At 46.8% G+C, this 11,490-nt stretch overlaps 2 protein-coding genes across 2 annotated transcripts; one reads left to right on the top strand and one right to left on the bottom strand.

Moving 5' to 3' along the window:
* The first annotated feature begins 1 nt into the window (after position 1).
* On the top strand, positions 2 to 6,112 carry zgc:109913 (regulator of G-protein signaling 9-binding protein). Its single transcript, XM_020657977.3, has 4 exons — positions 2 to 2,903; positions 2,986 to 3,189; positions 3,335 to 3,477; positions 4,881 to 6,112. Exons 1-4 carry the CDS (start codon positions 2,702 to 2,704, stop codon positions 5,055 to 5,057), a joined length of 726 nt encoding a protein of 241 aa, XP_020513633.3. The 5' UTR covers positions 2 to 2,701; the 3' UTR covers positions 5,058 to 6,112.
* Positions 6,113 to 6,751: 639 nt separating this feature from the next.
* Positions 6,752 to 11,044, bottom strand: ube2c (ubiquitin-conjugating enzyme E2C). Its single transcript, XM_020657984.3, has 7 exons — positions 10,921 to 11,044; positions 9,000 to 9,126; positions 8,439 to 8,466; positions 8,184 to 8,270; positions 7,751 to 7,955; positions 7,088 to 7,147; positions 6,752 to 6,884 (listed from the first exon to the last, which is right to left on the bottom strand). Exons 2-7 carry the CDS (start codon positions 9,104 to 9,106, stop codon positions 6,847 to 6,849), a joined length of 525 nt encoding a protein of 174 aa, XP_020513640.1. The 5' UTR covers positions 9,107 to 9,126; positions 10,921 to 11,044; the 3' UTR covers positions 6,752 to 6,846.
* Between the last annotated feature and the right edge of the window lie 446 nt (positions 11,045 to 11,490).

Here is an 11,490-nt window from a genome sequence, read left to right as displayed (position 1 = left end):
GTCTGTAAAAACTTTGACCAATGTCTGCCACGAGGTACCAATCTGATGAACCAATCAGACGCCTCCCTGTCTCCCTGCTCACTCTCTACACTCAAAGCTCGTCACCGATGACTTTAGGAGTTTATACTGAGAGTTTACTGACCGCTGAATGAGACATGAGACGACGTAGTTTCTACACAATGACAGAGATGAGCTGAGGGGGCGTGGCTTAAGAGGGAGCACAGAGGGGAGGGGGTGCAGACGGAGCACTGAGGGAATGCTACTTTCAAAATCAAGCTTCAAAATGACCAACCCTGCCTTTAAGTCTAAATCGACTGTAAGACAGGTGAACACTTAACCACGCTTCCAGTCTTTGTGCTAAGCTAGGCTAACAGTAACCTCCCTACAGTAGAGGTGATTTAATAATTGTTTGACTGTTCCTTTCAGTTTCCTGTCCTCTACAAAGTTTGATGTGGTGTTTGATTTATGACCTGTGATGATGATGATGAGGAAGACGATCAGGTGACACTGATGGTCGGCTCACCTGCAGAGGACGATGTGCCACTTCCTGTCTGTGTCGTGGGCGGAGCATGTGTTTGTTTTGAAATCTGGTAACATCAAATAAACTGCAGATGCACTGAAAATGACTCATTACACTTTAATATGTGACATTCTGAATACGTTTTAACGCCAACCCCTCCTTCTCTAACGAATGATGGTCGCACGACTCAGAAATCGTCCTGTAACCGTACATCGGACTTTAGGACTGCTGATGTAATTTAGCTTAGCTTTTGTTTTCAATGGCTAGAACAACTGAAGAGAGACAGGGAGGGGAGGAAAGAGTTGGGGTGACATGCATCAAAGGGCCGAGGTCGGACTTGAACCTTGAACCTGTCAGTCTGTAATGACCTGGGTTGGGAACTGGAAATTTAATCCCCTTGTGGGACCAATAAAGCACATCTTTCTCTTCTTCTAAAAAATGCAGGCAAACTTCTGCACGCTGTCTAAACTGCAAAGAAAAAAACCTGTTTGCAACAATTTTGAACGGAAACGTCGCCAACGCTTTGGTACAACCTGGACGGCGCTCGCTCTCTTTCGCTCGTGGCAGCTTTTGGTTAGAAATATAAGTAAAGATCTGCAGTTAATCTAGAGCTACGATATCTTTCACTACAATTAATCATTAAAATCACAAGTTTGTATTGCCTTGAAATACGCGGGAAAGTATCCGATATGTTGACAACCTTCATAAATATCAGCTGTTGGAGAAACAGATAAATAATAAACGGTTAAAGCTACAGAACAAACTCTGGTTGAAGATCAGGCGCCATTAAAAAACAGGATGATGGTGCAACATGTGAACGTCCTGTGTTACCTATCTTGAGACTACATGTGACTCTGAATGAGGTCCTTCTGGTTATAAATATCCACAGCTTAAGGGAGTCTACCTGGACAGGTGAATCACAAAGTGTGCCTGTGAGGCAGCGCTGAGGGTAAATTAAGGAGACCTCTGGGAGCTGAAAGCGTTAGGGCCTCAGCTGGGTCTAAAGTTTTTAATTAAAAACCCTCACAGTCCCCTGAGAGGAGAAGAAGAGTGTTTATAGAAACCTACCTGACACTGCGCAGTAATCCACCACAGAAGAAGAAGAAGAAGGTGGATGTAGTCAGCAGCAGGTAGGTCGATGGATTGTTTTTTATTCCTCTTTCACAAATAAAACACGTCTTTATGATTTCTTTGACGAAAATATTTTGGTTTAATTTTGATAATTTCCTCATGTCAGATAATCCGTCTCAAACTGAATTCTGGAGTCTCACCTGCTTTCTCTGAACTCGACATGAGATTACAGATTTACATCATTTGTTTGTAGGGGCAACTTTCTGTAAAGGTGTTTAAATGACTTACGGTCATGAGGTGTGGTTAGTGCCTGAAAGAATGAGATTGAGGATACAAACAGCCAACATGAGCTTCTTCTTGAGGGTGTCTGAGCTCAGCCTGAGAGACAGGCTGAGGAGCTCACTGACGAGCTGCCAGCTGAGGTGGTTCAGGCATTTGATCAGGATGCCTCCTGGTTGCCTCCCTCTGGAGATCTTCTGGGCATGTCCAACTGGGAGGCAGACCCGGGGCAGACCCAGAGCTCGCTGGAGGGATTATATATCCCTTCTGGCCTGGGAACGCCTCGTGATCCCCCAGGAGGAGGATCTGGAAAACCACTGCCACGGATAAACATCCTTCTCCGTTTATTTCATTGTAGAGATTCCACATTTTCCTTGATGATATCCAAACTTAAAGGTAGAGTCAGCAGCTTTCTCCTTCAAAATAAAATACATCTCCTAAAGTGAAGCTGCTCCATTGTCCCTTCTGGGCCTCCATACATGTGTGGTGGTGACTGTGTCTGCAGAGACTCTGTCCTCTGACTGGATTTTACTGTTCTGATTTGTTCTGGTTGACTCGGGACGTTTCTGGGCAGAGCTGGTGTGTTTCCTCCAGCCAATGACAGCGCATCACAATTCAGTGATTGGACGAGATTCAAACCGGTGAATATGATGGACGTGGACGTAGCAGCAAAGAAGAGAAAATATAATCCTAGAGCCCGTTCACACAGAGACACGTCGCTAGAGAAGCGAAAACAAATAATTCACTCTCTAAGAATAACATCAGATTTGACATCTCTTCCCTGTCCCTTTCTTACCTCCCCTTACTCCCTGGCAGGTGGTCGATGACATCATGAGTCGGTGGCGTCGTTCAGTGGATGAGCTGGCAGTGCGGCGGCGGCAGCAGAGCGAGTGTGAGCGTGCTCAAGAGGTTCTCAATCGAGTCACTTCCTGTTTCCAACAGCTGGCGGCGTCGCTCGGTAGCTCGGCTGACTGCAGTTTCCTGCGAGACGAGATGGACGAGACTCGAGCAGTGGCGCACCGGATCTGCAGCGGTACGAGGGCCTTTACCTGTCTGTCTCTCTGCTTCCTGTCTGTCTGCAGGTCTGACTGTGTCTACATCTCACCTGTCTGCAGGTCTGTCCCGGCGTCTAGTGCGTCTTCTCTCAGACTGTGACTCCGCCTCCTCGGGCGATGAGGACAGACAGCTGTCGGAGCGTCTGTGGGTTCTCTTCCTGTCTGCACTGGAGACATTCCTGTCTGACCTTCGTAAAGCCTTGGCTCTGATTGGAAAGTTCCCCCTGACTCAGCGCTACGACAGACGCTCACTCATCAACTCAGGTCAACTGATGGCTTCAACTCAGCGCCCTCCGTGTCTTAGTGTTATTCCTTCATACTTCACCGTCCTGTTTCCCTTATTCCTTGCTAAGTATAAATCACCTGCTTTCCTTGTATGAGACGTCCTCTTGTCTCTCCGTCTCTTCAGGATGTATTGATGGCGTGGTTGGCGTTGCAGCTCGGGTTGCTTCAGCACAGGTACCATGGCTCACCTTGGAGGAGGAGCCGATCCCTGAACTGGCTGATCACATAGCAGGACTGGAGACCATGCTGAGTGAGATGCAGCTCAGGGTAAGAGCCAGTCGGATGGAACAATTCCTAAGGGGTTGGGTAGGTAGTATCAGCATCGTCGCTCCCTGGAGCCTGGGTCTGTTGAAGGTGGCAATGCTGGTTGGGCTGTGACGGCCATGTTGGGAAGTAGGTCAGATAAAGAAGTTCTACGTCGGGGTGTGGTGGGCAGTGAGAGCTAGCATGAAGCCGGAGCGATCTCTCCAGCCTTCCCAAGGTGTTGTGTGACTAATTGGGCCAAACACCAGAGAAGAGAGATTCCCCGGAGAGGTCCTGGCTCTTACTGCCCATCAGTCTACACGGTTGAGTTGTGGGGGCCGATAGGGGCCATGTGGCAAGGCAGGTAGCAGGGCTGGTGCCACTACCTGGTAGCTCACATAAACAGAGCCTGGGTCTGTCGAAGGTTGCATCTCTGATAAGGTCATGTAACTTATCAGTAGGATATAGGGGCATACATGAGACGAGGGGTTTCTTGACTGAGCGCTTATCCAAGTATCTCAGGTCTATTTCAAATTCCTCTGTCAAACAGATGGAACATGAAAAGGTTTAACCGTAACCTGAGACAAGTCTTCAGGTAGAACTCAGTCCTGTGCCTTGTCAGGGTGTTTGCGTTGATGTGGGGTTTGGGAGTCTAGCACCTTGAGGTAATTTCTTATACATGGGAGCACTTATTGTAAAAGGAGGTAGTTTCCTTTTAAAAGGGGGGAAGCATGTGAGTATCTGGGGGGAGAACTCTGTACTGGGGAATACATATAAATGTTGGTCATATTGTCTTGTAACTGGAGGGATGGTCTAGTTGACCATACCTTGAAGTATGGCCCTGCACCAAGGACTAATGTCTTTTCACCAGAGGCTCGTCTGCTAGCCAGAAGCATTTATTCTACCATGGGGAAAATGTTTTGAAATTATCAAGCCCCCAAGGACTTACATGGGGATAGGCACTGACTGGGGCAGTGACTTGTGAGAAGGGAGGGAGCATCATGCCTTTAGGAGAATCTGGTACCATGGAGCGTGTCTTGTAACAGGAGGGAGAACCTCTCGCCTGGGAACATGAATCTAATGTTGGAGCATTTACTTTAGTGAAGGGTAGCCTGTTTGTTATCCAGAAGAAATTGGGAAACCTCTTTGGGCAAAGAATCCCGATCAGGAGGCGCATGTATCCCTGTTGAGTATTTCAATATCTGTGAACAGTATCTTCTGGGGGGGACAGCATTAGACCCCGAGGCATGGCTTGTTGCTCTGCGGTAAGCGGTACTGTTGGGATAGTGTCTTCTTGTACCTGTTAGCTCATCAGGTACCTTGGAGCACTCATGGTACCTGATGGTTTTATCCTGTAACTGGTGGGGGAGCCTTAAACTCAGGAACTAACTTCTAACATGGGTCTTTACACTTGTTCATGTTCTCAGGTTCCTGTTGCATTCTGGTCAGTGGAGGCGACCCAGCCGGCCTGGGCTGAAGCTCACTGTGAACTGGACGAGCCAGACGACAGCCTGGAGGACCTGATGGAGGTCGAGGTCGTCTCTTACAATAAGATGGCCGTCTGCTGCCAGGCACCGTGCTGCGGACTGAGTTGTGTCGGTTAAAGTACAACCTCTGACGTCAACGTGACCCCACTGACAGCAGGATACTTGTGTCTTTTTATCAACCATTAGAGACCACTTAAAGATACTAGACCCTTTAACTTGGTAAGACCGCTGTGATAGCAAGGACCAGCATCAAAGTAGAAGCTTTTCACCAGAAATAATAATAAAAAATAAATGTGTCATATCACTTAAAGAAAACCAGATAAATATAGTTTGCGGCATGTTTCAGCTGTCGCATTTGTTTTAGATGTTTGCTGTGTTTTTCTTAAAGGTCCCATATTATGCTTTTTCTGGTTTTATCTGCTCTTTAGTGTGTTTTCCAAGTGTCCTGTGCATGTTTAGGCACATCTATTTGCAAAAATTCAAAGTCCGCGGAAACACGGCTTCTCCTACGTCCTCCTGTTAGCTGTAGCATTAGCCGCATGTAATGCTCAATTCTAGCCCCCCTCGATAAAAATTTGTCAGTCCGACGTCATTGTCAGTGTGAGATCACTGACCTAAGCTCATTGGCTCGTTATGGCCCACCCGTTAACTTCTGTAGCACGCCCACGATATGCTGTAGCCTGCGGTAGCACAGTAGTGCGAAGGTGCTAATGTTTATGCTCCCCTCACACTTCTATCTGAACCACTTCTCTTGACCGCTTCCATCGCTGCAACACCTGTTGACCTGATAACTGCTCTCATATCTGGCAAACCGAGGGGCGTCCAAAACGGCCGTGTGGGGGGGTCTTAAAAGCGCCTACCTTCTCTGGTCCAAACAAATCCAGAGCATTCAGGAGCAGAATGTAAAGTTAGAAGGAGGACATACTGGCTGCTGCATTGTTGTCAGAGAAGCCAGCACTTCAACATAGCATGTTTCCTTAATGATCAGATAGTAAGATACCTTTATCTATGCCTCGCTTAAATTTTACCACTTAGGTCACAGAATATTTTCCACAATTATCCATCTTATCCTTTTGTTACTGATGGTTTTATAGTCTCTCTGTTTTCTGTTGTCACTTTATGTTCTCTCGTGCTCATGTTGTTAATGTGCCTGTGAAACAAATTTCCTAATCTGGGACAATAATGTTAACACTGATCTGAATCTGATAAATCTGTCAAAGTGTAATTATGGTACTCTTTGAAGCGTCGCCACGTTCATATGGAAAATAAAACAGCAACCATGAATAACAGCTCTAATTTCAGTAAGTTTCTGCTCATCCCTTTGAAACTGGATGATACCTGAAACGCCCTGCAGAGAAAGAACTCCATAAACAATCACAGCTAACATTATAAAAATATAACCCTACCTTTTATGTGTAACACTAAGGCACCTGACCACCTGGCATTTTTTCCGTGTAGAAAAGCGCTAGCTGTGCGCTCGGGAACAAATGCATGAAACGTCTGTGCTCTGAGGAAAAGTGCTGCACGTCCGTCCAGTCTCTATGCTGCTGTATGACCAACACTGCTCAGTTCACTTTTTACTGCATGTTTTATATTTGAATTTTTTTATTTCCCAAGGCTGATTTCTGCTGCAGACGCTTTCTACTCATTGGAAACAAGTTAAAAATAAAGATGCTGGCACTCAAAAATATGCCAGGTGGACACAGGGCCTTAGAGTTCATATATTTGATAAAGTAGTCTCTCTATGTTTTATGTTGTGAAAGTCAGATTTCCTGACACACCGAACAGCAGCATCACAAACAGTCCGAGTGTTGAATTAAGAATTTTATTGATACGGCGAGGTGAACAAACATAAAAATATTGTACAAACACAGAAGACGAACACAAGAAGAAACGAGGAGCAGCTTCACTTCTGGAAGGTCGAGTTTAGATGAGCTTTGAAGGCTGAAAGAGAGAAACAGCTGTTAGAACTACAACTCCCATCAGCTTGACAAGACGAGTTAATGAGACTGACAGAGAAGAGATCACCGACTGATCGATTATAAACACAACACAAACAAACATCTGAATTATTGACAGGTGTTGCCCCTAATCATCAGTGAACATGAATGATGTCAGGTCATTAAAATAGTCTGAATAAATCTCACCTTCCTGGTCGTCCCAGAGTTCAGCAGCAGCCGTGTTCAGAGGACTCTGGTTGTTCGGTTCTGAGAGGAAAACAAACAAACACGAGTCTTTAAAGGACAAAAAGAAACCACTTACTCAAACGTCCTGCACATTAAGGATGCACTCGCAGTTCCACTAGTGAGTGATCCGATCTGTAGAAATACCTCAGCGCCACAACAAACTCACATTCAAAGCTAAAAGTGAAATCCTCTCATCTTGGACACTTCAGGTAAGTCTGTTTACAGGACTGTTACCTCTGCCCTCCTCAGGTCAAACATAAAGCACTTTAACATAAAACACAGAGGAACTGTTACTATGACCCACACATTGTCCGTACGGCCTAAAGTTCCACTGATGGCCAGCGTCCTGGAGCATGCAGAGTGCAGCCAGGAGCAGCTGTACACACATCTCAAAAGAACTACAAGATCACAGGAGAGAACTACAAGATCACAGGAGAGAACTACAAGATCACAGGGGAACTACAAGATCACAGGAGAGAACTACAAGATCACTCGAGAATAAAGAGAAACGGTCAAACAACGGTCTGACTTCCTGTGCCTGCTCCGTTGAAAATGAATAATAATCCAGGTGAGACTGAACATTGATACATATCATCAGGTGTGTGAACTGGTGTAACTGGTTACCTCCAAGCAGGCTCTGGATTGACAGCAGGATGGAGCGGACGTCGTAGAGCGCCGACCATTTGTCCTTCAGGATGTCGAGACAGATTGAACCGTTTTCATCGACGTTGGGATGAAAACACGACGTGACAAACTTTACATGAGGAGCCTGATACGGATAACCAGCCGGGAACTCCAGAGACAGCCTGTACCTGAGCCCGTCGTACACCTGAGAGACAGACAGGTCAGACAGACAGAGACAGGTCAGACAGACAGCACTTTGCCCGACCATAACGACTCCCTTAATTTTATATCGAAGGTGAGACGCTACAGTGGTGTAAATATCCTGTCTAAAACTGGCCATATAAATCAGGCTAGTGTGTGTGTGTGTGTGTGTGTGTGTGTGTGTGTGTGTGTGTGTGTGTGTGTGTGTGTGTGTGTGTGTGTGTGTGCATACCGTCCCCTGAGGTCCCTCGATGGTTCCGACCCATTTGAAGAGATTATCTGATTCTGGAAACGCTGAGATTCCTTTATCACCCGACATCTGCAGAAGAAGAGAGAGAGACAGATGGAGGTCAGGATAAGCCACCAACTACAACTCCCAAGATGCATTTCACTGACGAACATCCAATCACTGAGCTGTACAGTGACAACATTTTGATTTTACAGGTTCAGATTGTGAATCAAAGGTGATAAACGTATTTAAACTCACCATCAGAGTCATGAGCTCTTTTTGTAACCTGCAGAGAAAAAACATCAGAAACAAAGTTATCACATGCTGTAGTTCTGATATGTTATCAGCCTACAGCTTAGAATAGATTTATTTGACATTTTGCAGCATAGTTACAAGCAGTAAACATACACACTAACCCTGCAGGGGGCGATGAGCCCAGGAGGAGGGGCTCAGTTTAAATGTTGTGTTTACAAGCTGCATCTCTACTGACTCCACCTTTAAAGAGTCCATATTATATATAACACAGTTTTTAAATATCTGTTTTTCTCTATATTTTACACAAAAGGTTTACAACGTCTTCCTCCTGAAGCCAAAGAAAGCATTTTATTATAACCTCTACATTGGCATCAATGAATGTGAGGGTAGTTTTGAAAGTCTGACCTGACTTTATCAACATGTGGTTAAAGTGTGATCATCACACCTGGACCTCCAGGGAACAGGTGGACATGTCCACATACCGGGGGGTATGCCATGTGTCTATTGTGCAGCCCTAAGCAGTATGTTAGTATCGAACCATTAGGTACCGGAGGACACACTCACCGTTTGGACACCGAGCCTTTGGCCGCGCTGCCGCCGCTCTCACTGCCCTTCAGAGCGGCTGTGGAAGAAGCTGCTGCCGCTGCAGGATCCATATTCTGGGAAGCCATGAGTTCAAACTGTGCGGTTCCTGCAGGAGACAAACAAGTCAGTCCGGGACACAGCGGGACTCAAACCCAACACACAGACCTCAGACTGCGGGAATCAAACCCAACACACAGACCTCAGACTGCGGGACTCAAACCCAACACACAGACCTCAGACTGCGGGACTCAAACCCAACACACAGACCTCAGACTGCGGGACTCAAACCCCGCACACAGACCTCAGACTGCGGGACTCAAACCCAACACACAGACCTCAGACTGCGGGACTCAAACCCAACACACAGACCTCAGACTGCGGGACTCAAACCCAACACACAGACCTCAGACTGCGGGACTCAAACCCCGCACACAGACCTCAGACTGCGGGACTCAAACCCAACACACAGACCTCAGACTGCGGGACTCAAACCCAACACACAGACCTCAGACTGCGGGACTCAAACCCAACACACAGACCTCAGACTGCGGGACTCAAACCCAACACACAGACCTCAGACTGCGGGACTCAAACCCAACACACAGACCTCAGACTGCGGGACTCACACCCAACACACAGACCTCAGACTGCGGGACTCAAACCCAACACACAGACCTCAGACTGCGGGACTCAAACCCAACACACAGACCTCAGACTGCGGGACTCAAACCCAACACACAGCCCTCAGACTGCGGGACTCACACCCCGCACACAGACCTCAGACTGCGGGACTCACACCCAACACACAGCCCTCAGACTGCGGGACTCAAACCCAACACACAGACCTCAGACTGCGGGACTCACACCCCACACACAGACCTCAGACTGCGGGCTGCGGGACTCAAACCCAACACACAGCCCTCAGACTGCGGGACTCACACCCCGCACACAGACCTCAGACTGCGGGACTCACACCCCGCACACAGCCCTCAGACTGCGGGACTCACACCCCGCACACAGCCCTCAGACTGCGGGACTCACACCCCGCACACAGCCCTCAGACTGCGGGACTCACACCCAACACACAGACCTCAGACTGCGGGACTCAAACCCAACACACAGACCTCAGACTGCGGGACTCACAGACCTCAGACTGCGGGACTCACAGACCTCAGACTGCGGGACTCACAGACCTCAGACTGCGGGACTCACAGACCTCAGACTGCGGGACTCACACCCCGCACACAGACCTCAGACTGCGGGACTCACACCCCGCACACAGACCTCAGACTGCGGGACTCACAGACCTCAGACTGCGGGACTCACAGACCTCAGACTGCAGGACTCAAACCCAACACACAGACCTCAGACTGCGGGACTCAAACCCAACACACAGACCTCAGACTGCGGGACTCACACCCAACACACAGACCTCAGACTGCGGGACTCACACCCCGCACACAGACCTCAGACTGCGGGACTCAAACCCAACACACAGACCTCAGACTGCGGGACTCACACCCAACACACAGACCTGTGAAGGTCCCCCTGCGTCCCGAGCCCGGCTGGGCGTTAGCAAACAGCAGCTAATTGTTAGCCTATGGGTGAATCACTGATTAATATTAATCCGGTAAACGGAGAGTTTTACTGCCCGGGGTGAACCGTGTTCTAACAGCCGGTTACCGGTTGTGTGAGTTAACGTTAGCTTCATCTGCTCTGGTTTAGCAGCGGTTCCGTTTTAGCTTCATGCTAACGGTAGCAGCGCAGTTAGCGTTAACTGGCAGGTTAAACTATCATTATTTCTGCCATCAGACGGATTATAATTTAAAGAAAACAAATCACCATAAACATATAAATATGTAAACATTATCAGGTGTATAAAAACAGGTGATAAATCTACCTGTAGGGTTCACCGTGTAGGTCCGAGCTGAGATTCTGTTCCTCTGATTCAAACTGAACTAACTCCCGCCCCCAAGTTTAAAACGACGCTTCCTCTCACATGCAGCCAATCAGCGACCTACTTTTAAAAACAAACCAGATCCTGCAGGCCAATGAGAGGTAAGCTCAAGGAAGCAACAGCTATGCGATTGGTCAGGAGGAGCATCCGTATTACCATTATGATACATTGGAAAGAAAACACAAGAGAGATTAAGCTTTATTTAAAATAAGAAAATAAATAAAATAAAAAATAAAATAAAGAAAGAAATAAAGAAAGAAAAGAAAGAAAAGAAAGAAAAGAAAATAAAGAAAAGAAAATAAAGAAATTAACCTGTATTCATTCTTTATTCAGCACGGTTGATTAACTAACAGAAAATAGAATAGAATGAAATTAAATGTTATACAATTCACTACTATATGTAAATCAATTAACAAATAAAACTTAAATGAAGCTGCATTGTGTATATATATATATATATATATATATATATATATATATATATATAAAAACGGGTCTTGAGTTTGGTTATTT

Source organism: Labrus bergylta, chromosome 5, assembly GCF_963930695.1.
Source record: "Labrus bergylta chromosome 5, fLabBer1.1, whole genome shotgun sequence".
In the NCBI taxonomy this organism is placed as follows: domain Eukaryota; kingdom Metazoa; phylum Chordata; class Actinopteri; order Labriformes; family Labridae; genus Labrus; species Labrus bergylta.
Note: the sequence above shows the minus strand (reverse complement) of the source record. Positions and strands in the feature narration are given on the sequence as shown.

Bases quoted from the DNA above. Each gene is read 5' to 3' on its own strand.
- zgc:109913 (XM_020657977.3), top strand. From the start codon at position 2,702: ATGAGTCGGTGGCGTCGTTCAGTGGATGAGCTGGCAGTGCGGCGGCGG. The intron at 2,904-2,985 runs GTACGAGGGCCT...ACCTGTCTGCAG, and splicing joins GGCGCACCGGATCTGCAGCG to GTCTGTCCCGGCGTCTAGTG. The intron at 3,190-3,334 runs GTCAACTGATGG...CCGTCTCTTCAG, and splicing joins ACGCTCACTCATCAACTCAG to GATGTATTGATGGCGTGGTT.
- ube2c (XM_020657984.3), bottom strand. From the start codon at position 9,106: ATGGCTTCCCAGAATATGGATCCTGCAGCGGCAGCAGCTTCTTCCACA. The intron at 8,467-8,999 runs GTGAGTGTGTCC...TTTTCTCTGCAG, and splicing joins AAAGGCTCGGTGTCCAAACG to GTTACAAAAAGAGCTCATGA. The intron at 8,271-8,438 runs GTGAGTTTAAAT...CTTCTTCTGCAG, and splicing joins AAGAGCTCATGACTCTGATG to ATGTCGGGTGATAAAGGAAT.